Here is a 25,419-nt window from a genome sequence, read left to right as displayed (position 1 = left end):
GAAATGATATTTTTTGTAAAATAAAATTTTATTTAGAAGCAATCATACAATTAATTTTTTTTCTTTTTTTTTACAACATATCATGTTTAATTAGAAAATAGAATGACAATGTAAGCTTGCCATTTTAAATCTAAAAACTAATATTTTTTATTAATCGCAAAAATTTGATCTAATAATTATTTATTATGTTGTTTTTGAATTAATTAGTGTTTAAAAAATCATTAAATTATAAATACTTGTTGAGTAATATATTTTTCATAGTTTGAATTAAAAATTCAAAATTTTTTCATGGCCTACTATAAAAAAGCGAAATTTTTTGTTTTTTTTTATTAATTTAAAAATAATGTATTACACAAATAGACATATGAAATCAGAAAAAAATAAACTTTTCAAAAATGTCATAGCCAACTATGATTAGAAAAATGTGTCACTCGTTTTTTTCTAAACCTCTTAGTTCGATCCTCTATTCGGACATCCAAAATGCAGCACCCTGTACTATTCTGATAAGCAAGAACGTCCTATTTATTTAAATTTTTTGTCAAATTTGAGGTAATATGGAAGTTCGCATCTAAAGCGCAGTAGCGGTTATTAGCGCGTTGTAACTTTTTTAACGAGCAGTTAAAATTTAACACTAGTTAAAATCGAAAATCTAGGAATTTTGTTGGTTATTGTTATAGAAACAACGATTAACGGCCTTTAAATTTTAACGCATAGTGAAAATTGGCGTTTGTAAGATTTCTACTAAATTACTTTGCAAGAAAGTTGTTTCTCAAAAAATTGTATTAAATCTTTATTATAATTGAGAAACCGTATAGAAAACTCAAATTGTGAAAAATAATGCATTACAATACAATTTTAATGTGTAATACTAATAACTACTGGAAATTAACATTTTAAGAAGCACAATATTTGATATTTTGGTCGGAATAAGGTAAGACCACGTGAACCTTAATGAAAATAAATATACAGGTTAATTCTGTTAGGGCCTGCATTAGAAACTTTTTAACTTCTAATAAAACTAGAGCTTTAAAACCAAACCAAACATTTTTATTGCATTTTTGAATTCACCTTCTCACGCTGAGTAAAATTTACCCAAGTTGTTGGTACTTATCTGTCATAGTTTTTGACATATATGATTTTTTTTGTTAAAATTTTCATTTGCAAGGGTTTATTTAAAATATCACAGCCCTTGAAGCGTTTGCGGTCAGTGAATATTTTTTTTTACATTCGATAACCAAAGTTTCGAAGAGTCTTCTAGAATTTTCAAAATTGTCAACCGTCAAAATTCAAGGCTAGTATGATTTTTTCAAAATGGTTATTAAAAATGGCTATAACTCAGTTTTTTCAAATGGCTCGGCCCTATTTTCTTAATGGCAATCGAAAGAACAATAATACTTATGGTCCTATACCTATATCTTACAGTTTTTGAAAAAAATCACAAAAACGGATTTTATTTCATAATTTTCATACTTAATCAAGTAGACCTTGCAAAATGGCCAACAATTGGCAAACTTCAACATTTTATTTAGTTTTTAGTTAGTTTATTACCGAGTAAGCAATAAAACAATCATATTTAATTATTGTTTATTATAACTTAGTGAATTATGTAAAGTAACTCAGTCAGTCTGCCATCGAATTTTGAACTTCTTGAATGAAAATGGTGAACAAATACGACATTTTTCTTAATTAATAGCACATTTTTATCGTATTTTTCAAAAGTTTATTTGATTAAAAATGATTAAAAATAATGAGCCTAAATTCAGTTTTTTGCGATTTTTTCAAAAACTGTAAGAGATAGATATAGAAGATGTTAATAAAAATCTGCATAAAAATTGATGTTCTTTTGATTGCCATTGAAAAAACAGGGTCATTTCATTTGAAAAAATTGTGTAATAATAATTTTGTCATTATCATTTTCAAAATATCATAGTAGCCTTGCAATTTGCAAGTTGACAATCGTAAAGGTTTCAAAAGACCGTTCGAGCCTTTGGTTATCGAATGCAAAAAAAATGTTTACTTATTGTACAGAGTGCAAGAGCTGTGATATTTTAAATAAACCTCTGCAAATGAAAATTTTAACAAAAAAATTAACATACTTCAAAAACTATGACAGAAAAGTACAAACAATTAGGGTACAAAAATTAAAGCTAGCCGTATTTAAGAGACCTGGTTAATGTATAGTTTCAAAGACCTAAAAAAAGTATGTTATACAGGATGTCTCAAAATTGGCTAATTCCGAGTTCAGAGTATTGTAGAGAGTCACTACAGTAATCCAAATATATAAAAAAAGTAAATATTCGGTACTTCCACACAAAGATACACTTTCCCAAAAAATTTACTTTAATTTGGAGTAAAAAATCATAAATTTTTGTAATTTACCGTTTTATTTTTAAGAAAAAATTAAAATTAAAATAACATTTGTTAATTACAAACACGCTGTATAGGAGTGGATTCGACAAATAATTTATCGAATTAAAACTTTCAACTTCAAATTTCAAAAAAATGATTACTTTCAAAAAACCATTTCACAAAAATAAACCGAATGGTATACTCTTGGAAAAACAGTAATTCTCTGAAACATTTAAAAATATATTACCGGACAATCGTTCAACTTTTTGGAACAATTTGCCCCAAAAATAAAATTAAAAATGTCTATTTAGTTAAGTTGTATTCATTGTTATTATTAGATACTAATATATTATAATATTACTGTTATACAGGACTGTTGAAAAAAGATGAATACTACAGTTGAATATAATAAAAACTATTCATCTTTTTTTATTTGTTTAAAAGTACCATATAAATTCTATGGTCTTATAAAAATTCTATCGTGTTTATAAAATTTCTAACTATAGTCAATTTTTTTTATAATCAACTGTCTAAGACCCTGTAGGTTGGCATTACTTTAAATAGTATTTTTTTAAAATTACCTGGCAAATTTAATTTTAAAATTTTTCTAGTTGTCTTCAACTTACAACTCGTACAACACATTGAGTTATTTGGAAGACTAACGAAAAAGGGTCAAATTTAATATTTTTTAGCAGAGCTTAAATATTTTTCTGAGTTTTGTGATGTAACACATGCATTGGAAATGTTGTCTTTATCTAACATTAGCTCCTTTGACCAAAAAATAACTAAAAGTTAATAATAATTGTCCAAATAACACTTTTGTTTGAAAAAGAACACATTTTATTAAAAAATTAGCGTATTTATAAGCATTGGTTGTCCTTTTAGATTGCTTCTTCGTTAATTTATAATGCTAATATCTAGCTTTCAATTATTCAATTTTCCTTAAAAATGTTTTTTTTTTGTAGTTGCAACTTTTTTCCTTAGTAGCTTCAAGAAATGTTTTATTTGAATTGTCGTACATCGAAAAACAGCGCCCTAAAAGATTTACATAAAATCGCGTGTCAATTTCATTTTTGCAAATAAATCATTCACTAAAGTTAGAAATTTCATACTCCCAGCAAATGAAATAAAGGTGCCATAGAAAATTTAAGAAACATGAAATAAAAGTAATTGCGACGTTTTTGCTTAGTAGAGCAGTAAGCATGTAACTAACTAATGGGATTCCCCTCCTTTAGACTTAATATTTTTGGAGAGCCCTGACGTCATTTTCCGAGTGGCTATAGCTTTGTTGACCTTCCACAAAGACAATCTCCTCGCTTGCGACAGTTTTGAAGAAATAATGAACTACTTGAAAAACAAACTACCAACAATAGATAAACCCACACTTGACAAAATCATGAAACAAGTCTACACAACTGACATAAGCAAGCAATTGAATGAGTACAAAGTGGAGTACCAGGTCCTACAAGAGGAAATGACCTCCGTCCAGCCCCAAGTCGAGGCTTTACACAAGCTAGAATCTCAAAACAAGACACTGACTGAACAGAACAAGGCCCTGATGGCCCAGTTAGAACTCGCTTTGAGCAACGTCCAGCGACTCGAAAAAACCCGCACTTTACAACAGGCCCAACTGAACAAACTCGAAATGCACAGTCGGGCCTTGGACGTCACCATTGCAACTTTGGGCAACTTCCTCAACACTTTAATCGAACAGAAAGTGGAAATAGAAATTCCAGACGACGTTCGAAGAATCCTCAACCAAATCTCTTACTCCGAAAAGCGGAAAAGCGAGCTCAAACCCCAGAACAACTTGATGAAAATGTTCCAAAAGTCCGAAAACGACAAAGCCCTAGTTAAGTCCCTCTCAACTGGCAAAATAATGCTTCCGGTCACTCTGGACCAAAACATTTTGCGTTCAAACAGCCTGGAGAAGTCCCCCCAGAAAACCTCCCAGTTCTTCTCGTCTTCACACAACCACATTTTGCAACAATTCAACAACAACAACAAAATCGACATCAAGGTGCAGGAGTGCGACCTGAACAAGTCCATAAGCCTGCCTTTGGACTCCTACCACGAGAAGGTCTCCCCGTGCAACTCCGTCGACAGTGGCGTGGGAACCCCCTCGAGCCCCAAACCAGGCGACCACCACCCCTTGAGCAACTGTGATGTGAACTTCACCTTCCATGGGACGCGAGAATTGAAGAATATCAAGAGTATTAGGAACATGTCCCGGAACTCTAGTCCGGATATTATCGGCAAGTGATATTAGGGCGCGTGTACTTATTTTACTGGTATTATGTTGCTATTGTGATTTGTGAATAGTATTTAAGAATAAAGTAGTTGTTTATATGCAAAGTGGGTTTGGGGACTTACCCGAACTGGACGCGTCGCGCAACTTTGGGGGTTTTGGGGGCACAACTGTTGTCCAAACGAAGCATTGTGGCACAATATAAGTCCTAGTTCAAAAAAACACGCACAAAAATCACGATTAAACGAAAAATAACGCAAATTATAAGACGCGTCTTTGAAATGGTGGCTTCACTAATGGCACAGGTAACCCTATCCTCATGCGGTCCTCCAGAAAAATAAAAACACTACTAAAAATTCCACAAACGCGCGATTTATTGATTTCAAAAAATATAATTAAGTTTTTGAAAATTCTACAAAATTTTTCATGTTACAAAATTAAATAATCTAAAGGCAAGTAATGGTGCGCATGCAGCCTTCTACACTTGCAGTCTTATGACTCAACATTTATTTGGGAAAAAATGTTTCGAAGCAAAATTTTTATGAAAATAATACACGACATGAGAGATTTTAGTTTCAATAAATAAATCTTCAATTTATATATTTTTTTAATAAACCGGTTAATTAAACAGTAGATGGCGCCACCGCTGTAGCGCCAAATTCAAAAGCTCGGGTAGAAAATACATTTTATTGTCCAAATATACACATAACCAATAAAATACAGTTGAAATAAAAAATGACTATCGAAACTATACAGTTAAAAGGGACGGACTCAATAGAAAAATCTAAACAAATAAAAAAATCACTTTCCCTACAACAATCAATTCTAAAATTATTTATACAATAACAATGTACAAAAAACCGCCATTTTGTCTTTTTAAATCACGTGTAAGGCACAATTTCGACCAAGCAACAAATTTTTGTACTAGAATATACAACACCTAACTAACTTAACCGTAATGAGCAAATTGTCCTAACCTATAACAAGAAAATATTGCTTCGTTGTTCGTTCAATCACCTCTCGAATTAATTCCTAGGTACGTTTCCCATGGGAACGTCTTTGTTTTTATTGGTGGGCGGTCCCACGTGACCTGGTGCTAGATGCAACGAGCTGAGCCGATTGGCCCCTCGGACTAACCTACAACCAATCACGTTTAAAACAGTATTAATCGGGGCGTGGTTTGTACCTCCAGACGGCGATTAGGAGAAGCACCGCCCCCATAACAAACAAAACGCCAGCAAGCGCCGCCCTCGCAATGGGCGGGACCGTCGTAGCCAAGCCCATCAAACCGGTCATTTCCTTCGGTAAACCGTCAAGCCCCTCCTCAAACCACATAATGGGGAAAATAATGTCGGGGAAAGTGGCCACTTGTTTGATATCAACCACTTGCGACACGGCTAAGTTGATTTGGACGCGAGCTTTGGCGCTCATCGCAGTACCCATGACCGGTTGCACGTCGATGTAAAACTTGTGTTTTTCCGGCTCGGGCGGGGTGATGCCGTCGAGGGCGGTGCGATAGCTGTCATTGGCTAGGTAGAAATGGGGGAAGGAGAGTAAAATGGGCGAATCTGTGAAATAACCAATCAGAGATAGGGGGTGTTGGCCAAGGGGCGGGGCCACGTACCGTATTGGCAAAGCGACACGTTGAAAAAGCCGGAGGGGGCGCAGGGCGGTCCATGTGGACAGAAACACAGATTTTCGGGGTTTTCGTCCACGTCCCCGAAGACGTTGAGGGGCGGGGTGAAGCGGAAGGCGGGGATGTCGTCGCTGCCTTTGACCGTTTTCTCATATCTTGAGCGAAAAACTTGTCATTTATTCGTTCCAACGCATAAACGATACAATATTTTACCCACTTCATGGTAAAATGAAATTTTATCGTCTAGAAAAACCATTGCTGTTTTTCTGTTTTTTGACGTTAAATGTCAATTAAAATAACTCAGTAATTCAATCAATAAAATTTTGTATTGTACAGGACGATAAAATTCACCATTATCTACTAAGTGTTTCAGCCTCGAAGTTAAAACCGCCCTCAAAGATAAAATAAAATTTTATCATCCTATACAAATAATAGAAAATAACTACTAAATGACTTAACAGCGAGATAAACTGATGATAAAATTGCAATTATTTTTGTACAATTTGCATTACCATAATTAAGTATTTAAAAAACTCACAAGTAATTATGGGAATTCCAACAACGCAAACTGATGAATAATGGTTTATTGTGTCAGATTCTCTAATTTACATACAGTACGTTATGCACTGTTGTTTTTGTGAATGAGGACAATTTGAAAAAAAAATATTTCGCTAAATCGTCCAAAAAAGCACTAATTGGGTCGAAAAAACGTTTGTATTTTACATTTATCAAGCGTTTCCAACCATTTTCCAACCGAAAAAACAATTGTTTAGCGAAATAGCGGTTAAAGTATTCCGAAGAATAGCAAAGAAAGCACAAGAGCAATTGTCTAGTGTTTGAGCATTTTTAATAAAAATACTCAGCTTTGGTCTAAACGAAGTCGAAAATACAGAACTGCAATTAGTTCGTCAAAATTCACCAAAAATCAGCCGAAAAATCGCCGAATATGATCGAAACAGTGTTCTTTTTACGTTTATTATTTTGAAAAATTTGACAAAAACAAGCCAAAAATTACAAATTAGAAAAAAAAACATTAAAAAGTACATTATAGTGTCACCTTTAAAGATTAACAAGAAAACACTCATTTAAAAACAATATTATTAAATTAGAAGTCATTTTTAAAGCAAAGTATTTAACCAAAAAATATAAATTTTTAAAAATTCGAAAACTAAAAAGAATTTTCAAAAAGTTGTAAAACAAGCCAAAAGTTACAAATTTGAAAAAATACAATATTAAGTACATTATAGTGTCATCCTTAAATATTTCTCAAATTCCTGTTAGATTTTCAATTCTCAATTTTATTAGTTTGATCAACTTCGAAAAATCTTCGTGAAGAGATCGGAAGCAACATTAATAATTGATTTAAAAAGAAAACACTGGTTTAAAAACAGTATTATGAAATTAGAAGTCAATTTTAAAGCATAGTCTTTAACCAAAAAATAAATAAGTAAGTACATAAATTTTGAAAAACTCGAAAACTAAAAAGAATTTTGAAAAATTTGTCAAAAACAAGCCAGAAGTTACATATTAAAAAAATACATTATCGTGTCACCCATAAAAATTTTTTTGGAATTCCTATTAGATTTTGACTGCTGCACTTTTTTTAATTTGATCAAGTTTGGAAAATCTTTATAATGAGCTCGGCACACTTTTAATAATTTATTTATAAAGAAAACACTGCTTTAAAAACAATATTATTAAATTAGAAGTCATTTTAAAACATAATCTTTAACCAACAAAAAATTAATTTTGAAAAACTCGAAAACTGAAAAGAATTTTGAAAAATATGTCAAAAACAAGCCTGAAGTTGCAGATTTCAAAAAAATACATTATAAATTACATTATAGAGTCACCCAGTCACCCTAAAAATGTTTTGTGAAATTCCTGTTAGATTTTGACTTCTGCACTTTTTTAACTTGATCAAGTTTGGAAAATCTTCATAATGAGCTCGAACACAATTTTAATAATTTATTTAAAAAGAAACCACTGCTTTAAAAACAATATTATTAAATTAGAAGTAATTTTAAAACATAATCTTTAACCAACAAAACATTAATTTTAAAAAACTCGAAAACTGAAAAGAATTTTAAAAAATATGTCAAAAACAAGTCTGAAGTTGTAGATTTAAAAAAAATACATATAAAGTACATTCTAGAGTCACCCAGTCACCCTAAAGGTTTTTTTTAAGTTCCTGTTAGATTTTGACTTCTGCACTTTTTTAAATTTGATCAAGTTTAGAAAATCCTCATAATGAACTCAGCACAATTTTAATAATTTATTTATAAAGAAAACAATACTTTAAAAACAATATTATTAAATTAGAAGTAATTTTAAAACATAGTCTTTAACCAACAAAAAATTAATTTTGAGAAACTCAAAAACTAAAAAAAATTTTGAAAAATATGTCAAAAACAAGCCTGAAGTTGCAGATTTAAAAAAAATACATTATAAAGTACATTCTAGAGTCACCCAGTCACCCTAAAAATGTTTTGTGAAATTCCTGTTAGATTTTGACTTCTGCACTTTTTTAACTTGATCAAGTTTGGAAAATCTTCATAATGAGCTCAGCACACTTTTAATAATTTATTTATAAAGAAAACACTGCTTTAAAAACAATATTATTAAAATAGAAGTCATTTTTTAAAGCACAATCGCTAACCAAAAAATAAATAAAAACAAATAAATGAATATAAAAATTTTAAAAACTCCTACAAAAAAATCACATTTTTAACGGTCCTGATAATACACTAATTATTTTATCGCAAAAAAAAAAATTTAGAGAAAAACGCTTGATTAAATACTTTTGCTGGACCCTGTATGTGAGAAAAACAAGTGAGCAAACCGGAAAACTGCGGTCAGTTTCAAAGTTATCGGCGGATAAAGGAAACGTCTATTTTCGCCTATTTCCGCAATTAGTAGGCCGATTAAGCGTCACAGAACAACCATATTTTATTCATTAGATGGGAAATGAGCAAAGCTTTCCAACTACGACCGATAATTTCAGAATAATCGGCCGATATGCATCAAGTGAGTAATTTATTCACGATTTTTAAACCAAATGAACGACAAAATGCATACATTTTTTCCGTCACTTATTCACAACTCCATGCACGTTTTCTAATACTTTCAATTGTTTTATAATGACACAGTTACCACTCATTAACTCACCTTTCTTCCCAACCTTGGATTTCACTTTTTTCATTTCACGAAAAAATTAAATCAAACAATATTAATACTTACACCAGAGGCAAAATCCGGCACAAGTCCTTATCGTACACGTAAATGGTGCTGTTTTTGGTCAAATGTGGCGGGAAAATCGACCCATCGGAACCCATTAAACTGTTACACTTATCGGACGTGTAATGGGTCAGATGGGACTGTCCATTAAATTTATCAATCAGTCCGTATTTTGTGATGTCGGCCGCGCCCGTAAACAGGGTCACTGTATCTTTGGACGTCCCATTTTTCTATAAAATTAGCAACAATCAAATAAAACAAAAAATAAAATAAAAAAATTGACCAACATTGTACATAAGACCGAACTCCTCGTAGGGCAGTTTTTGCTCTTTGGGGACCACGTCTTTGGCCAGTTTGAGAAGGGGGTCCTCGTAGCCCCACAACAGTTGCCCCACTGACACCTCGACGAAAGGTTTGATCTTCAAGATGTCCATGATACTGGCCATTGCCAGTCGAAGGAATCTCGCGGCATGCTTCGATTGAGATGTAGCACTCTGGAAAATGAACAATTGCGACACTTTCTCTTTTTTATCACCCTGTATGACAAACTAAAATCGGCGGCTCTCAGCCAAAACTCACTTAAACAACAAAAGACGAAAGTAACATTATTTTAACCTTTTTTGTATGATTTGACTTATTTTTGCGCGGATTTCGTTAAAACAAACCAAAAAAATACAAAATCTCACTTTTCTAAATACAGGATGCTCAAAAACTGGCGCACCAACTCAGTGATACGTTATTGAGAAGCAAGTGCAGATTACGGGAAAAATGTTGAAATAATTCCTAAAGTTATATTTTAAAAAATCAGGAGCTACAAACTTATTGTGTTAACTTCTTTAGTTTTCATTATTTTTTTATATTTTTATGTTTTATACCAGGTAATCGTTCCGTAACAAAACGATGAATAATTATTTTAAAATTTACTATCAGATTTTAGCAATTTTAATTTTTTTTTTAATTTTAAAAAAATTAAAATTCATCCAAAAAATCACAATGTGTAGATGTGCCAACACTGGGAATTATTTCCTAGGAAACCGTTTCAAAAATAATTTATTTTTATTGTTGCTCAAATTCGGAAGTAAAATTACCGTTGGGGGCACCACTGAGCTAGATCGAAAACAGTAACCATAAATGGCGGGAAAATGTTTATTCGGATATTTTGAGCGTTGTACGAATTTTGGGGCTTCACAATTATTCCATTGCCTATGCGGAATGATTATTGCATCTTTGATGCAAGAAACTTATGTTGACAAATGAGAGATGACGAGGAAAACACGAATAACGAATGACTGTTTGGTTCACTTTCTTTATTGGAAAATTATTACAAAGACATTGAAAAGCCCACCTTTTGGCATAATTTACGTTTAAATGTATCATCAGTTGTTAATCTTTATTGTAGTTTTGTAGATTTACCGCAGCATTTCATGATTTTTTCAGTGGAAAATTCTAACCTAAAATTCATAACACTTCACTAATTTATTGGTTTCTTGAGCCAAACTTTGTGTTCGCTGTGATCCATTACTTATAATCTTTAATTAGACAACTGTTTGATAACACTTTGTAATCAAAATTTAAATATTTTTCACTTTTTATCCACTTTCAAGTTCCAACAATAAACACTTTATACCACGAAAAACTACAGAACCAAAGTCAACGCTAATATTTACCACCACGTACTTTTAAAGTAATTCTTTCTATTGTAAGTAATTAACACTATACACGCAAAATTGTTGAACAATTCATTAAATGTCAGTTAAATGTGGCATTACGAAAATTTCTTTACTGTTTTCGACAAAGTTCAAAAGTCATCACCAGAGGGCGTCTAGTTAATTTTATTTCCGAATTCTATTGCGATCATGACTGTTAGACAACGTTGCCACATATCATTTACCTAAAATTAGTTATTTATCAATAACTTTAATACAAAGAATTTTTTTACTATTTTTACCATTATATGTAAACACTTCTCTACCACACACCATTGAGTTGGTGCGCCAGTTTTTGAGCACGCTGTATAATAATAAACCAAAGGTTGCATTTGCAGTTGCTAACCATAAAACATGATCTTTTATTGAGAAAAAATCGTAAGAAAAAAATAATGAGAAATTAAGACTGAAATTACGAAAACTGTTGATGAGAAGATGGTTTTAAAAAAACAGAAGAAAGAAAAGAAGCAAAAAATCCTCGATGAACAAAAATAATTAAACAAAAAAATTTGCTAAAAATGCAGCAAGAGACATAATTTTAAGAAATGATTAATGAATAAGAAGAAATTGGTCAAAGAAACAAGACAGATAAAAGATGAATAAAAGAAAGAAAAGCCATTGAAACACTAGGGCATTATTTCCACTTTTTTCCTTAGGATTTCCTGGGTTTTGAATTACAAACTCAAAACTGTGTTTAGGATGACTTTTTGCTAGGTTAGTGAGCGAAAAAACTCGTCGAAAAATTGAAAATTTAATGATTTTAAGCCAAAAAAAAAACATCAATTTATTACGAAATTTTTTCTAAAACGGCAGCAGATTTCCAATAAATAAATAACGTTCTTTTAATATGTCCCTATAGTTTGTTTGGTAAACAAAAAGTTAATATTTTTTAACTATTAATGCTTTTATGCACATTTTGCTCAGTTACTCTAAAAAAATGTTGTTTTTTGTTGTTTTGGTTTTTTTGTTTTGTTGCTAACACGTTTTTTTTGCAGAAAAAAAGTGCACTTATTTTGACTAAAACGTGAAAATCAAACGCTGCACTTTATCTGTTTATCACAAAAAACGTATTTTTTTTAGTTTGTCCTTTTATTACATTGAAAACGTGTCACAAAAACTCAAAAATTGCAAAACAAAGAAAGAAAAAGAAGTACAATTGGAAGAAAAAACCTCAATGAAGCACAAATAAAAGACAAAGATTCGTTTCTCGAAATTTTTAAGAAATTATTGATGAATAAGAAAAAATTGGACTAAGAAACAAAACAGATGATAAAAGATGAATAAAAGGAAAAAAAGCGATTAAAGCATAAGAATTTGACAATGACATTATTTGCACATTTTTCCTTAAGATTTCCTTGGTTTTAAATTACAAACTCAAAAATGTTTTTAGAAAGACTTTTTGCTAGATTTATGAGCAAGAGCGAGGCAAAAAATCGAAAATTTTGTAATTACGAAATTAATTCTAAAGCGACAACAGATTTCCAATAAATAAACAACGTTCTTTTAATGTTTCCCTAAAGAAGCGATAAAATTACGTAATTAACTACTTTTAAGCATATTTTTAAATTAAAAACCGAGTTAAAATTTTCGCTAAATTCTGCTCAGTCACACTAAAAAAATATTGCTTTTCCGCGATGGTCAACAAGTTTTTTTCAGAAAAAACTTATTTCACATAAAACAGGCTTAAAACGTGAAAACCAAACACTGCACTTTTTCTGTTCATCGATAAACGTGTTTTTTTCATTTAGGTTGACCTTTTATTGCAAAAAAATCGAAGAAAATGTCAGAAAAAGTGTCAAAAAAATTCGAAAATTGCAAAACAAAAAGAAAGAAAATGAAGAAAGATTGGAAGGAAATTTAAAGATAAATAAAATTTTCAGCGCTGGTTAAAAAAATGTTGCACTTTGCACTTTGCGAGACAACGTCAGTAAAGTTTAAAATTAAAAAAAAGATAAATTTCTCGATCAAGAGACATAATTTTAGGAAGTAATAAACAATTAAAAGCAACTAGCGAAAGAAACAAAACGAAAAAATTATGAAGAGAAATAAAATTTATTAAAGAAGTTGGTGTAGAAGTGATAGTTGAAAATTTTCAGCGCTAAATAAAAAATGATACATTTTTGGAAATGTTAGCCCGATTGTTTTTCTTTTCAGAAAAAAGTTCACTTATTTCGCTTAAATTAGTTTAAAACAGACTAAAAACTAAAAATCAAACCCTGCTCCTTTTCTGTTCATCAAAAAACGTATTCTTTTCCTTTAGATCAACGTCTTATTGCAAAAAAATCTAGGAAAATGTCAGAGAAATTGTCCGAAAACAAGATCAAAGTGTCAAATTTCAAAACAAAAATAGAATCTTCAGAAAAAAAAAGAAAAAAAAATTGGAAGAAAATTTAAAGAGGAATAACATTTTCTGTTCATGTCTTTTTTTATTTAGACTTACTTTTATTACAAAAAAAATCGAGAAAAATGAAAAAAAATATAAAAAGCGTCGGTGAAGCAAAAAAATAATAAGAGAAAAATAAGTTTCTTGAACAAGAGACATAATTTTAAGAAGTAATAAGGATTAAGAAACGACTAACGAAAGAAACAAAACGAAAAAATTATGAACAAGAATAAAATTAAATAAATTAAATAAAAAAGTTGGTGGAGAAGTGACGGTTGAAAATATCAACTGAATTTTCAGCGCTGGTTAAAAAAATGTTACTTTTTTTAAAATGCTAGCCCGATTGTTATTTTTTCAGAAAAAAAGTTCTCTTATTTCGTATAAATTGATTTAAAATAGCCTTAAAAAGTGCAAATAAAACGCTGCACTTTTTCTTTACATGTTCTTTCATTTAGATTGTCCATTATTGCAAAAAATATCGAAGAACACGTCAGAAAGTGTCCGAAAATAAGACCAAAGTGTCACAAAATTCGAAAACTGACAATGAAAAAATTGGATCTCCAAGAAAGAAAAAAAAAGAAAGATTAGAAGAAAAAATTAAGCAAAAATAAAAAAAAATGATTCGTTTTTTAACAAGACACATAATTTTAGGAAATTATTAATAAATAAGAAGAAACTAAACGAAGAAAAAAAATAAGAAAACGTCATTGAAACAAAAATGAAAGAGAATTTTCAGCAGTGGTTAAAAAAAGATAAAGATAATCACTTTTTTCGTTGAAACCTATTTTTTTTAATGAAGATTAAAAATAACGTTATTTTGTTGCTGCGCTTGTTTATAATTGAGAAATTTTTTGTTAGCGTCGAAATTAGTCCAAAATTATTATTTTTGTTTGGTGTTCTCGTGACCCGCAATATAATTTTCCCCAATCACCTTTCAAGGTGATCTCAAAACGTGTCCGTTCGTCTCAAATTAAATTTCCAGTTCTAATAGCAATCGCCCGAGCAAAGAAAAAAAACACGCGACTAATTACCTCGCAATCATATAATTGGCCTACACGTGTGTGTGTGTTCTCTAATGAGTCTACACGAAAAACTCGTCAAATATTGATCAATCAGGACTTCTTTCTTACCAGCATGGGTATGTTGGGTACGACGACGACGTCATCTTCAAGGCCAGCGGATAAAGACTCGTCGAACGTGTAGATTTTTTCCTGGTTGAAGGAAACAGTGCCGTTATCGTGGAATTTGATGTTTTTCTTCTCCCATTTCTCGCTAAATTTGGAGAGAAAAATCGCAAGCTATTAGTCGTTACATAATTTCATGTAAACGCTTGCAATAAGTAATAACAATAACACAGAAAATGGAGAAATAAATGAGGATTTTAATTAGATTTATTCCAGGAAATGTCTGCTTATTAACTTTTATCGTAAATGTCTTTCATTTTGCGCTAACTAAACAAATCACTTGTTTGAAAACCTAGAGACTTTTTCATCTAAAGGTTGGTAGCGGGGTCAATGACACAGAAACGTCAAAAATTAAATCACCTGCGACCGATGCCACCAACCGTTTTAAATTTACTTCAAAATATCAAAAAAATATTTTTTTTTATTTCTCTCCAGATTACAAAAAAATTCCATGATTTTCTTTACAAAGGTCATAAAAATTGAAAAATGGAAAAAACAACTGAAAAACTTTGATATTTTCAAGAGTTTTTTGGAGATTCCTCAGTGGACATTTCTTATAATATGGAGGTCAAATAAATAAATCAAATAATTCGTATTTGGAAATTCCGTAAGACCTGAGAAAAATGGTGACAAAACTAGTTTCATAAGTTATGTGTGATTTTTTTATGTTTCCAGTTATGTAAAAACAACAATTTTTTTCTCCATTAAGTTATAACATTTTAATTAAAATTATTTAATAACAATAATTAGTAATTTTCAAAGTAATTAATGGCACTTGGTTTCTTCTAAACGTTTTCAACATCTTTCTGACATTAACTGTAATGAATTTGATGTTTTTGTGGCATTTGAAATTACATAACCACAAGTCGATTGAAAATTTTAAAACGTCGGGAAAAATAATTATTTCAGTGCATTTTTTCCGTAATTGAGTAAAATTTGATCTCTCCGAGCGAAAGTTAAATAAATTGACACCGAACACGTCGTAATAGTAGCACGAGATACGCATTTATTGCCATGGTGTTATTTTTTAAGCACAATTATCTAACGCCTATACGACGTTTTAATTTTCACACTTTGCGTGACTTTCACTTTTTTGTTTGTCTTCAGTTTTCAGTGGACATTCTCTTTGAAAATAATTTTCGTTGGTGGTGTTACTTAACCGATAATTTAGGTACGAAATTGTGCAATTATCGGTCTAGTTCTGGTGATATAACGCGAAAAAAGCTAGTAATGGATGTGATATTTAATTTTGCTCTTTTGTGAGTAAGAAAATTGCATAAATTCCTTGATTATCGACTTTCACTTCGAATGGGAATTTTCCTCGCCTACACTGAACATTCCGAGGATGCTTTGCTGCAGAATCATTGTTTGGCTAATGGCCGCTTGAGGGGAGGCTGCCACGTGACCGCCCCTCAATGGCGGCCCGAGGGGAAGTTACATAACCCCGTTTTGATTTCATAATCATATAACGCGTCCCGTTCATCACTTTCTCCACTTTCATCTTAAAATATACCGAGTGTTTGACTTTCACTCACACGTAAACGTAAGGTCCCAACTCGTCCACGACAGGTTTCGACCCATTGTTGAGGAACTCATCAGCGTTGGTGACGTTGTAAATGTAGACTTTGATCATTGGGACAACGGGTGGCTTTGCCCACCATCCAAAAGATTGAGAACCATTCCGCAACGTGACTTCCTATATATAAAAACAATTGAAAATTTGACAGTTTGTACACCCCTCAAGGCCACTTACGTGATTTATGACTAAATTCACCCAACTCGAGAAGAAAATAATAACAATGACCCCAAACAGTATAATCCCAACAGATGCCGCCACTACGAACCCTGAAAGCAAAAGAAAATGGCGTCGTTAGGGGTCGTCCGACCTGTTTTCAAAGGTGACCTCGCTGATTTTGATACAAAATCTTCAAGTTGGTACCCTTGAAGTTTGTCCCTACACGAGGCGACATCGACAAGTGTTTTGCCTCCCCTCTGACGCCATTGTTGTGCACCATGGCAACAATATATAATTCTGGTTTGTTTGGATGTCAAGGAAATGGCAAGCTTATTTAATTTACATAATGGCCGGTGGAAATTTTTGATTAATTAACGACGCATTTTTCTGAAATTCAACGAGGAAATACGAGATTTATGTAACAAGATTGCCTAGAAACCGAAGCGGTTGTCATTTGACACATGGTCAAGCGAAAGAACGGGTGGAGGGGAGGCTGCAGTAACCTTAAAGACTCAAAATATTGACCAAAAATGAGAAACAACCGTCGAGGTGGCCTTGCATTTTTACAAGGTGAGAGAAGTGGATTTAAATATTTGTTTGGTCTTTGACTTACACTGGCGTGGCGGAAAAATCAACACTTTATCAACATCCATCCAAGGTTTTAAAGTACTCTTTTAAATACAATTTTTTATTTATTTTATTGACGTGTTTTTGATAATTTTTTTATTGTACAAGAAACATAATTAAATCCGATAGGCCTGAGTGGAGTGTTTCCATCTATTTTCAAAGGCGAGTGCTTTATCGACACGATAGATCTTTAATTAATTTAATTTAATATTTATACTGACTTTTTTCCTTCATGAAAGTTTTTCAGTTCCTTTTCACTCTTAATTATTTAAATGTCCACTCTCTTTTTTATTATTTATTCAAATAAAAAGAAATACCGGTTTTTGAAAAAAAAAGACCTACCCTTATGATAAAGTCGTGGTTTTAAACATCTAACATCTATACAGGGTGATTCAAAACAGTCGAACTAACTATTATATGGTGGTAAAAGATGTTCAGTAAAATTAAAAAATGAAGTCTAGATTATTTCCAAGCAACCTGATTTTTAATTTTCAATATATTTTTTTATTTGTTTTCCTTAGCAACCGTTTTCATTGTTGTTATTTTGTCTCCAATTATGTCTAACTTAATTTATAGTCGAATTTGCAAGTTTATTAAATGTCTCTAAAACCTTATAACACTAATTGGTCATTTTTAACTGTTGTCTGTTAAGTGAATTTAAAAAATATACATTAATATGAGGTGCCAAAAATTCAACTTTGAAGAGCTATCTCGTAAATAACCAAATTTTTGCATCTAAATTAAATACAAATATGAATTTGTTGTAGTTCTACCAATTGAATAAAGCCGTGGTCTTGAGACGAATCTTTATCAAGCGGTATGTTTAAGTTATAGTTCTTCCATTTCGATAATTTTTTTCCTAAAAACCCTCCGCCACTGCGGACGTCACAACTATTACACTAATTGCAGCATTATTTTTATCACAGCGACCTTCGACTACCAATACTCGACAAACAATAATAATAATAATGCTGAATGAAAAGTGCTTACACGAAACTATGCAAAACCTCTTACATCACCACACACCAAACATTCGTTATGATTTTTAATCAAAGAGAGAGTTTGGCACAACAATCAACAAAACAGAGACATACCTACATACACACAAAATGGCGCCTCGAGGGGAAGCAAAGTGAAACTCTTACGCAACGAAAATTTGAAAAATCCGATTGTTACTTCCTTTTCCTTTACATAATAACCGCGAGATCAAGTATCAATCGACCCCCCACCCCCTGTAATGGCCGCCGGAGGGGAGGCAGCGACGCTTTCAAATCGGTACATCACCATTTTTAGGTCACACAGCTTTCATCATCGCTTACTTAAGCGGTTTATTTTACCAAACACACGCACACTACGATTGCGACAACTCATCTTGAAATCGTGAGAATTGGCGCCCAACGTGTGGCCAGCGAATTGGGTCAACGACCTCAACCGACGCGGAAATATAGGGCCTACTGCGATACTTACACCACTTTCGCAGAAAAGCGCTGCTGAGTTTTGCACAAAGTTTCTCTCTTCCTTTCATTTTGTTTTTAATTTTTTTAAAAGTCTAGACTATCAAGTAGGTGATGTGATGTCACTACACTTAAGGGTAACACTGCCACTTATAACTTCACCATCATGTTTTGTTTAATCCGGGTTGGCCCTGGATGCGAAAAATTTAAGGGGAGGTTCAAAGTGGTGGTGGGGGTGATTCGTCTGTCGTTACGTCAAATTACGGTTCCAGTGATCGTCAATTGTTTTAATTGTTAGAAATCACAACCAGTCACACTAACCTATAAACTAAGCCAACTAGATCCGAAATTAAATTTCGCTCACACACTGTTATTACAATTATTAGGTATAGAAAAATGAAAGAAGATCGGAACGGTTATTATCAAATATCGCCTCGATATTGCAACAATTCTTGTTATTTAGAAAGTTACCGTGCCGGTTCTGTGCCTGATGGCAACCAATCAGATCGCTCCAAACGTAACAACAGACGATCAACCCTTAAAAGATCAGCGATCGCGTTACCGTTTTCGTCATCCACTTCGGTCGTCACTTGTCAGTGGTGGAAACACACGAAAAAAAAAACGGGAGGCGATGCCGTGTAGTGAAATAAAAGCGCAACGCGCGTATCGAGTAACCACGGCCAACTGAGAGGCTAACGGCACGTTACACCTGATCAAGTCTTCAGGTATGCCGTCTAGATCCCCCCTTGGTTGTTTTCGCAAGGGGGGACCCCCTCCTCAAACAACGTGGATTTTTCACAAGTTGTGACCTTGTGGAATTTCGGATAGGGTTTCGACATGATGGAGTGAAAGCTGAAGGGGTTTCAGGCAGGTACTGAGAAGTCTATAGCCTTGAACTTCCGCCTGGACGAATCCATTGTTTGGCTGCTATTTTTAGATGTTTGTTGATTTTGCAACAAACAAACTAGACTTTATTGAATTTGTTGTTTAAGAAAGACCACCCTGTATATAATTTTCTAATCGCTTCGGGTGCCAGAAATTGTTAAACCTTGTATCGTTTTTTGTATTTTTGTAATTTGACATATTTAAAAAAATATTTTGAGAGTATCACCCGGTATAACTTTAGTTCAAAAAGAACATTTGTCAATTCAAAAAAGAAAAAAATATTCGACCAGACTCACCCTGTAAATATTTTTTGATTTTTATTTTATAAATACATACATATCACCCAGTATTTTGAAAAATTGTGAAAAACAATCAGACTTTTAGACAAATTTCGGCAAAATTTTAAACAAGTAGATTTCATCATACTCAGTACTCACCCTGAATATGTATAGTCACGATCAAAAGGAATGACACCCTTAAAACCGCAACCACAAATCTTTATGGTGTTACGGTTCATGTGTAAATTTGTTTAATTTATAAACTAGCTGAATATTTTCTAAACTAACTGTATCGGTTCTTGTTATTAAACTTATTAACTTAACTTATTTTAAACTTTAAACTTATTTTAACTAAATAGTTTGTAGATTAAGCTGTTTGTTGAAAGGTTTTATTTTACCTTTACTATCGGGCTCGGTCATTCTTTTTGATCGTAATTATACACTATTTTTCAAATTTATTTAGTTACTTCAGCATAAAAACCCTACTTTTCAAAGACATTCTAAGGTGATTTCTTTTTTTATTGTTTATTTTCCTATTTTTTTAACACCTTATTATACACGTATGGTTTTATTTTAGAAATATCACCATATATTATTTAAAATTTTGAATATTTATGTGTTAATAAGTAATTTTAAGAAGAATAATAAGACTTTTTAGATAAATTTGAAACAAAAGTAGATTTTATCAGACTCACCCTGTATCTAATATCTGGTTTTCTAGATGGTTAAATTACACTAACTACAATAAAAAAAAACTTTCCACGGGAATATAATTGTTATTATATCTACGTTTAAAAAAATAAATTGTGTTTTTATTAGACTGGCCCTATATCCAGCAGTTTGCAAAATTTTAATTAATTTTGTTACACCAACATGAAAACCCTAGTTTTACGTCAATTTTTATTTTTCTCATTTGATATTATCACAAAAATTACACGAATTTCCTTATCTACATAAGTATTGTTATTTTTTATAAATACGTACCACCCTGTATTGTTTTAAATATTGAATGATTTCATTACACAATATGTAGGAAATAAATGGAAAAGAACTACAGAATAGGAAGTCTTTATTCACATTTCGGCAAAATTTGAAACTATTTAATTAGAGTCATCCTGTATATAAACATCCAGTTCTCAGGATGTTGTATTTTCGTTTTTTTTTTGGTACAATTACAATGAAAAAATTAGCTTATAAGTTTATTAGTCGTTTTTCAAAAAATCCTCGAACGAGTGACATTTATGATGCCATTCGTTTTTGAGTTGTGACGTCATTATTAATTTTTAAAATAAAAAAAGTATTTAATAAAATAAAAAATTATTAGCAATTAAACATAATGGGCTTTTTTTGTTTTGACTTATAATTTTAAGCGGCTGTTGTTTTTTATATATTTTTTTATACTTAATTATACAAAATTAAACAAAAAAATAGAACAGAAAACAATCACTTCTTATAAAATAAAACAAGACCGAAAAGATAAAGCCCTTTGTGTAAAATTTCCAATAGGTAGCTTTAACAAATTTTTTATTTTAATTTCTTTTTTTTTTGAATTTTTTTATATTTACTAGAAAGTCAAAAACGTGTCTAAAACACGAATTAAAAATGACATCATTACTCAAATACGAATGACGGCAGAAATGTCATTAAGGTTACAAAATGTAGCATTAAAAAAATAAAATCGACTTGTTCTAGTTTTTTTAAACGTCACTTAACGATGTTACAAATGTTCTGCGTTACTTTTGCTTCAGTTCCTATAGTTTTTCTTTTTTTTTCAACTATTTTAATTATTTTTTTATATCAGACTCCACCTGTAGGTATAGCAAACTCCATCAAGTAGCGGTTAAATTGCCGAAATAATTTCAAGAGTGTTTGCTGTTGCCTTGCCATTTGAAACAAATATTAACAACAATAGAAAATTTTATTTACCAAGCAATTACCAATAATTATAGTAATTATTAATTATATTTAGTCATTAATAATAAAAATTTAGTCTTGCAGCAGTAAAAATAAATATCTCGTTTATTAGTTTTTTTCCCGCTTGACCGTGAAAACTGGAAGTTGGTCATCTTGTTTTTCATGGTAAAAATTTTGATTTTTTTGGCCCAAACGACCTCGAATGTACGTCCCGTCTCGTCCCTCGAAGGTCGCATTCTTATATTTTTTATAAACATTTCCAAAATGATTTTTGATTTGATTATTATTCCACGCATTTCCCGCACGATTCTCCCATTCTCCTTGGTCCATTTTCGCGTGACCCGTCGACGTGTTGTGCATCGAAATTTTCGAAAAATCGTTTCAGCCTTGACGCCACCACCAAGACGTAAACAATTTCCGACAATTGCACGCGTTGAAACAATTAATTCGACCCGTTTCCGCGGTGATTATCATAATTGTGGCGTTTCCGGTGAAAAGTTTTCGCCGGAGACTTGAATGCCGCATCGCACGCGAAACTTTTATTTTTTATATTCGCTTTGCCCCTAATCAGCGGTTGATTTGCATCGTGATGGTGTAGTTGCGGTTGGAGTACACCCATTATGGGTTATTTCATGGTTGCGGTGATGGGTGACGCCAAATTAGACCATTTTCGGGAAGACTTCAACGGTGGGTCAAGACACGAACCCAACTAATTTCACCCATTTTTAATCAAAATGCGCACTATTTGCGAACATGTTAGTCATGACATGTGTCATTCATTTTTTTCTTTGATAAAGTGGTGACAAATAAATTAACAATTATTGTGATGGGCTTGCAGTGTAAATAAATATCGTCAAGGTAAGGAAGTGCTAATCTTGTAAAATAAACTTTTCTTATGTAAAGATAATGTTTTGCATTTGGACCCAACGAAGAAATTCGTTGGGTTCTTTCGTTCTTAGAAAGTTGTCTAAATCTATTTCTGACTCAAATTCAACGAAAAGCTGATGACCATTAGCTAATTATCCGCCTAATGCTTATATCAACACTCGACAATAATAGTTACATTTATTTTTATTTAAAAAAAATGTGAAATAAATGTTTATGAGCTTAAAATATGAGGTAAACACGTAATTGTCATTTTATTTGTGTCATATTTAATTTAATTAAATTCCTACTTCAATTGTAATTACGTAAATCGCAATTTATTGTCAACATTTTCTGTTTTATGTCATATTTGTTTTCGTAGCCTTCAGAATGAAAAATAACTTTTTGCAATTTTGCAATGGACGCACACAGGGTGAGTCACAATCAGAAAATTTGGTTAAAAGTAGACTCACTTTTACTTATTTTACTACAATAAGCCTTCAAGCATGTTTTAGCTCGTTTTACCCAAAAATTGCATTAAAAATAAGGCGAAAAATCACAAAATTGGCCCAAAAATGGTGTCTTTTTGCGTTTTTATAAAAACTTTCAGAATCGTACGTTTCACGAAATATATAATATCGGTTTGTTTTAGTAAATTATGGCAAAGTCTTCGCTGCTTTCACTCAATTTCTTCATCAAAATAATTAATTTTCACTCATTTTATGAATTCATTATCTAAAAATAGGATTATGGCCGACATAAAATTTCTTTTTTATTTACAACGCCCGGCATAAAGTCTAACGATTGTTTATTTCCTGCGCTCTCTGACCTCTGAGCCAAGCCTCTGTTAAAAAATTCCCAAGTCGTTAAATTTGAAAGTCGAAAAAAATATAGTTTAATTTCATTCTTTCGTTGCGAATTCTTACAAATCGACCAGCGTCACAATTCCTGAAATAAATGACTAGCAGGTGATGAATAATCAAGCGATTAGCCAAATAATGGAACTTGCTACGTAACTTGAAATAATTTCAAGAATTTTTCGCGCAATTGCGATAAATAAATAATTAAATGTTGAGCAAAATCTGATTGTATGCAAATTCTATTGCACTCTCTTGATCAATTACGCACCGAATGATTAATAAAAAATAACAAACTGTTCAACAACACACAAAATATTAATTAGACAATTTGCATAATTGTAAACAATTTTGTTTACCAGCCATTCCATTTTAACGGACGGGACACTGCACCAATTTTTAGAGTTTATTTTCAGTTTTCATGAAGTGAATTTTTCTTTATAGGAACTAAGCCACATTTGTAAAATTTTAAATACGAGCAGGAAAAAGAAATATAAATTGATGACGGACGGGACACAAAAAAGACCTCACATTTTTACTGTTATAGAATTCAGTATATTTATAAAACACTAATTCCAACACTTACTTTTGATGTGAAAGGTGAAATTTGTTTTGGTTTAAACATGACGGAGGGGACAAAAAAGCTTGTATAAAAAATAACTCTAAAAGTTTTAATTATTAAAGACTTTAACAATATCAAAATTAGACAATGGAAATTAAAAATTCTTGGTTTTGTTTAACAACTTACGAAATAAGAGCAAGATTTTTGTTTATAATAACAGACGGGACAGCAAAATTTACAAAGATAAAAAAGTAATATTACTAATTTTTTACTTTTCAATTTTCATTTTCTAAATTAACAGAAAGTAAAAAAACACTTAAAAAATATTCAACAGTTGTACTACGTCAGATGTCAATAGTATTTTATATTATCGCCTACAACGCAATGTATGTAAAGTTTATATCATAATAAATTACTTCAATTTAAATAATATCCTCTCCATTTTAAATCCACAACAAAAAAAACTTTTGTCGCAAAATACATTGTGTATTTTGAAAAAAACTTTCCATACTAGAATTATTTTGAAAATTTCGGGGTCCCATGATAGGGTTTTTGGTTTTTCGGTGTTGGCAGCGGGGTCAACGGCCGCTTGTCGCGTCAAATGTCAATTCTTCGAAACTTCCATTACATAACAGAAACCAGAAAATTACGTCTAAATCTCGGACTTTCGACCGGCGACGAGTCAAACAAGTTACCGAAATTGAGCAATTTAGTTATTATTTAAAACAATTTGCTTTTATTACCGACGGTCTCATCAAGGTTTATTAAGTGGTTTTAAGACGCGAATGATTGAACGTTGTATAAATAGAGTAGATTTAACACCTTGGAGCAGCTAGAGGCCGAATTTAGGTGACTTTGAAAAATGAATGAAGATAAACAGGAACTGAAAGGTAATGAGGAAAAAAATTAACACTAAGAGCGATTTTAATTGCGGCGTTTTTGCATAAATTTGCATCAAATGTGAGGCAAATAATTAAATAAAAATGCTAAGTGATCAACAAGATTAATTAATTCCAAATATTTAGAGATAAGGCGATCAAATGCGACAAAATAATCCGTGTAACTCAATTCTAGTCTAACTATGGCTACAATATCCAATTACAAATAAAAATAATTACTCACCGGTCCGGCGGTCCCTGAACATATTCAAAAACATGCTTAGGCAACCAGTTATACAGCCATCAAGGTTTTTCTTACCCCTTCACTTTGGCTGCGAAAAAAGTGGAAAAATTACAATTGCAAAATCAAAAATTACCACGGAAATGTCATTATTTACGTAAAAAACATTTTTATATTAACAATAACACTAAAACTCTTCTCCAAAAATTCAAGTAACAAAAAATTTTTCCAACTTACCTATCCCTGGAATAACAAAAGAAAAACGCCAAAAATTGAACAGCGCTCAACAACCGATCACAGCCGACTAAGCACAATCCACTTATTGTTTCCCAGCCGTCTGTGATTAGTCGTATAATTATTCTAATAACAATGCAATTACTG

At 31.7% G+C, this 25,419-nt stretch overlaps 2 protein-coding genes across 4 annotated transcripts in view; one reads left to right on the top strand and one right to left on the bottom strand.

Moving 5' to 3' along the window:
* Nucleotides 1–4,698, top strand: part of plx (pollux) — a 45,352-nt gene extending 40,654 nt beyond the window's left edge. For both annotated transcript variants that reach the window (XM_015981028.2, XM_015981029.2), the window contains one exon: nt 3,585–4,698. In XM_015981028.2, coding sequence (XP_015836514.1) covers nt 3,585–4,612 — 1,028 coding nt within the window. In that variant the 3' untranslated portion in view covers nt 4,613–4,698. The remainder of the gene's footprint in view (nt 1–3,584) is intronic.
* A 572-nt stretch (nt 4,699–5,270) lies between these two features.
* emp (epithelial membrane protein) lies at nt 5,271–25,409 on the bottom strand. Of its 2 annotated transcripts, none has more exons than XM_008196704.3 (10): nt 25,276–25,409; nt 25,042–25,129; nt 16,497–16,588; nt 16,279–16,439; nt 14,690–14,831; nt 9,758–9,964; nt 9,474–9,700; nt 6,222–6,388; nt 5,784–6,165; nt 5,271–5,734 (listed from the first exon to the last, which is right to left on the bottom strand). In XM_008196704.3, exons 2-10 carry the CDS (start codon nt 25,073–25,075, stop codon nt 5,623–5,625), a joined length of 1,524 nt encoding a protein of 507 aa, XP_008194926.1. In that variant the 5' UTR covers nt 25,076–25,129; nt 25,276–25,409; the 3' UTR covers nt 5,271–5,622. The 2 variants fall into 2 exon arrangements, with proteins under 2 accessions (XP_008194926.1, XP_966331.1); XM_961238.5 differs by lacking the exons at nt 25,042–25,129; nt 25,276–25,409 and adding exons at nt 18,573–18,750; nt 19,122–19,281.
* Nucleotides 25,410–25,419: the final 10 nt, after the last annotated feature.

This window comes from Tribolium castaneum, chromosome 8 (genome assembly GCF_031307605.1).
Source record: "Tribolium castaneum strain GA2 chromosome 8, icTriCast1.1, whole genome shotgun sequence".
Taxonomy (NCBI): Eukaryota; Metazoa; Arthropoda; class Insecta; order Coleoptera; family Tenebrionidae; genus Tribolium; species Tribolium castaneum.
Note: the sequence above shows the minus strand (reverse complement) of the source record. Positions and strands in the feature narration are given on the sequence as shown.

Coding starts and splice junctions, on each gene's coding strand:
- emp (XM_961238.5), bottom strand. CDS start 18,630: ATGAAAGGAAGAGAGAAACTTTGTGCAAAACTCAGCAGCGCTTTTCTG. Junction 6,389..9,473: donor TGCCGGATTTTGCCTCTGGT/GTAAGTATTAAT, acceptor TTTTCGCTCAAG/ATATGAGAAAACGGTCAAAG. Junction 5,735..5,783: donor CTCCTAATCGCCGTCTGGAG/GTACAAACCACG, acceptor GATTGGTTGTAG/GTTAGTCCGAGGGGCCAATC.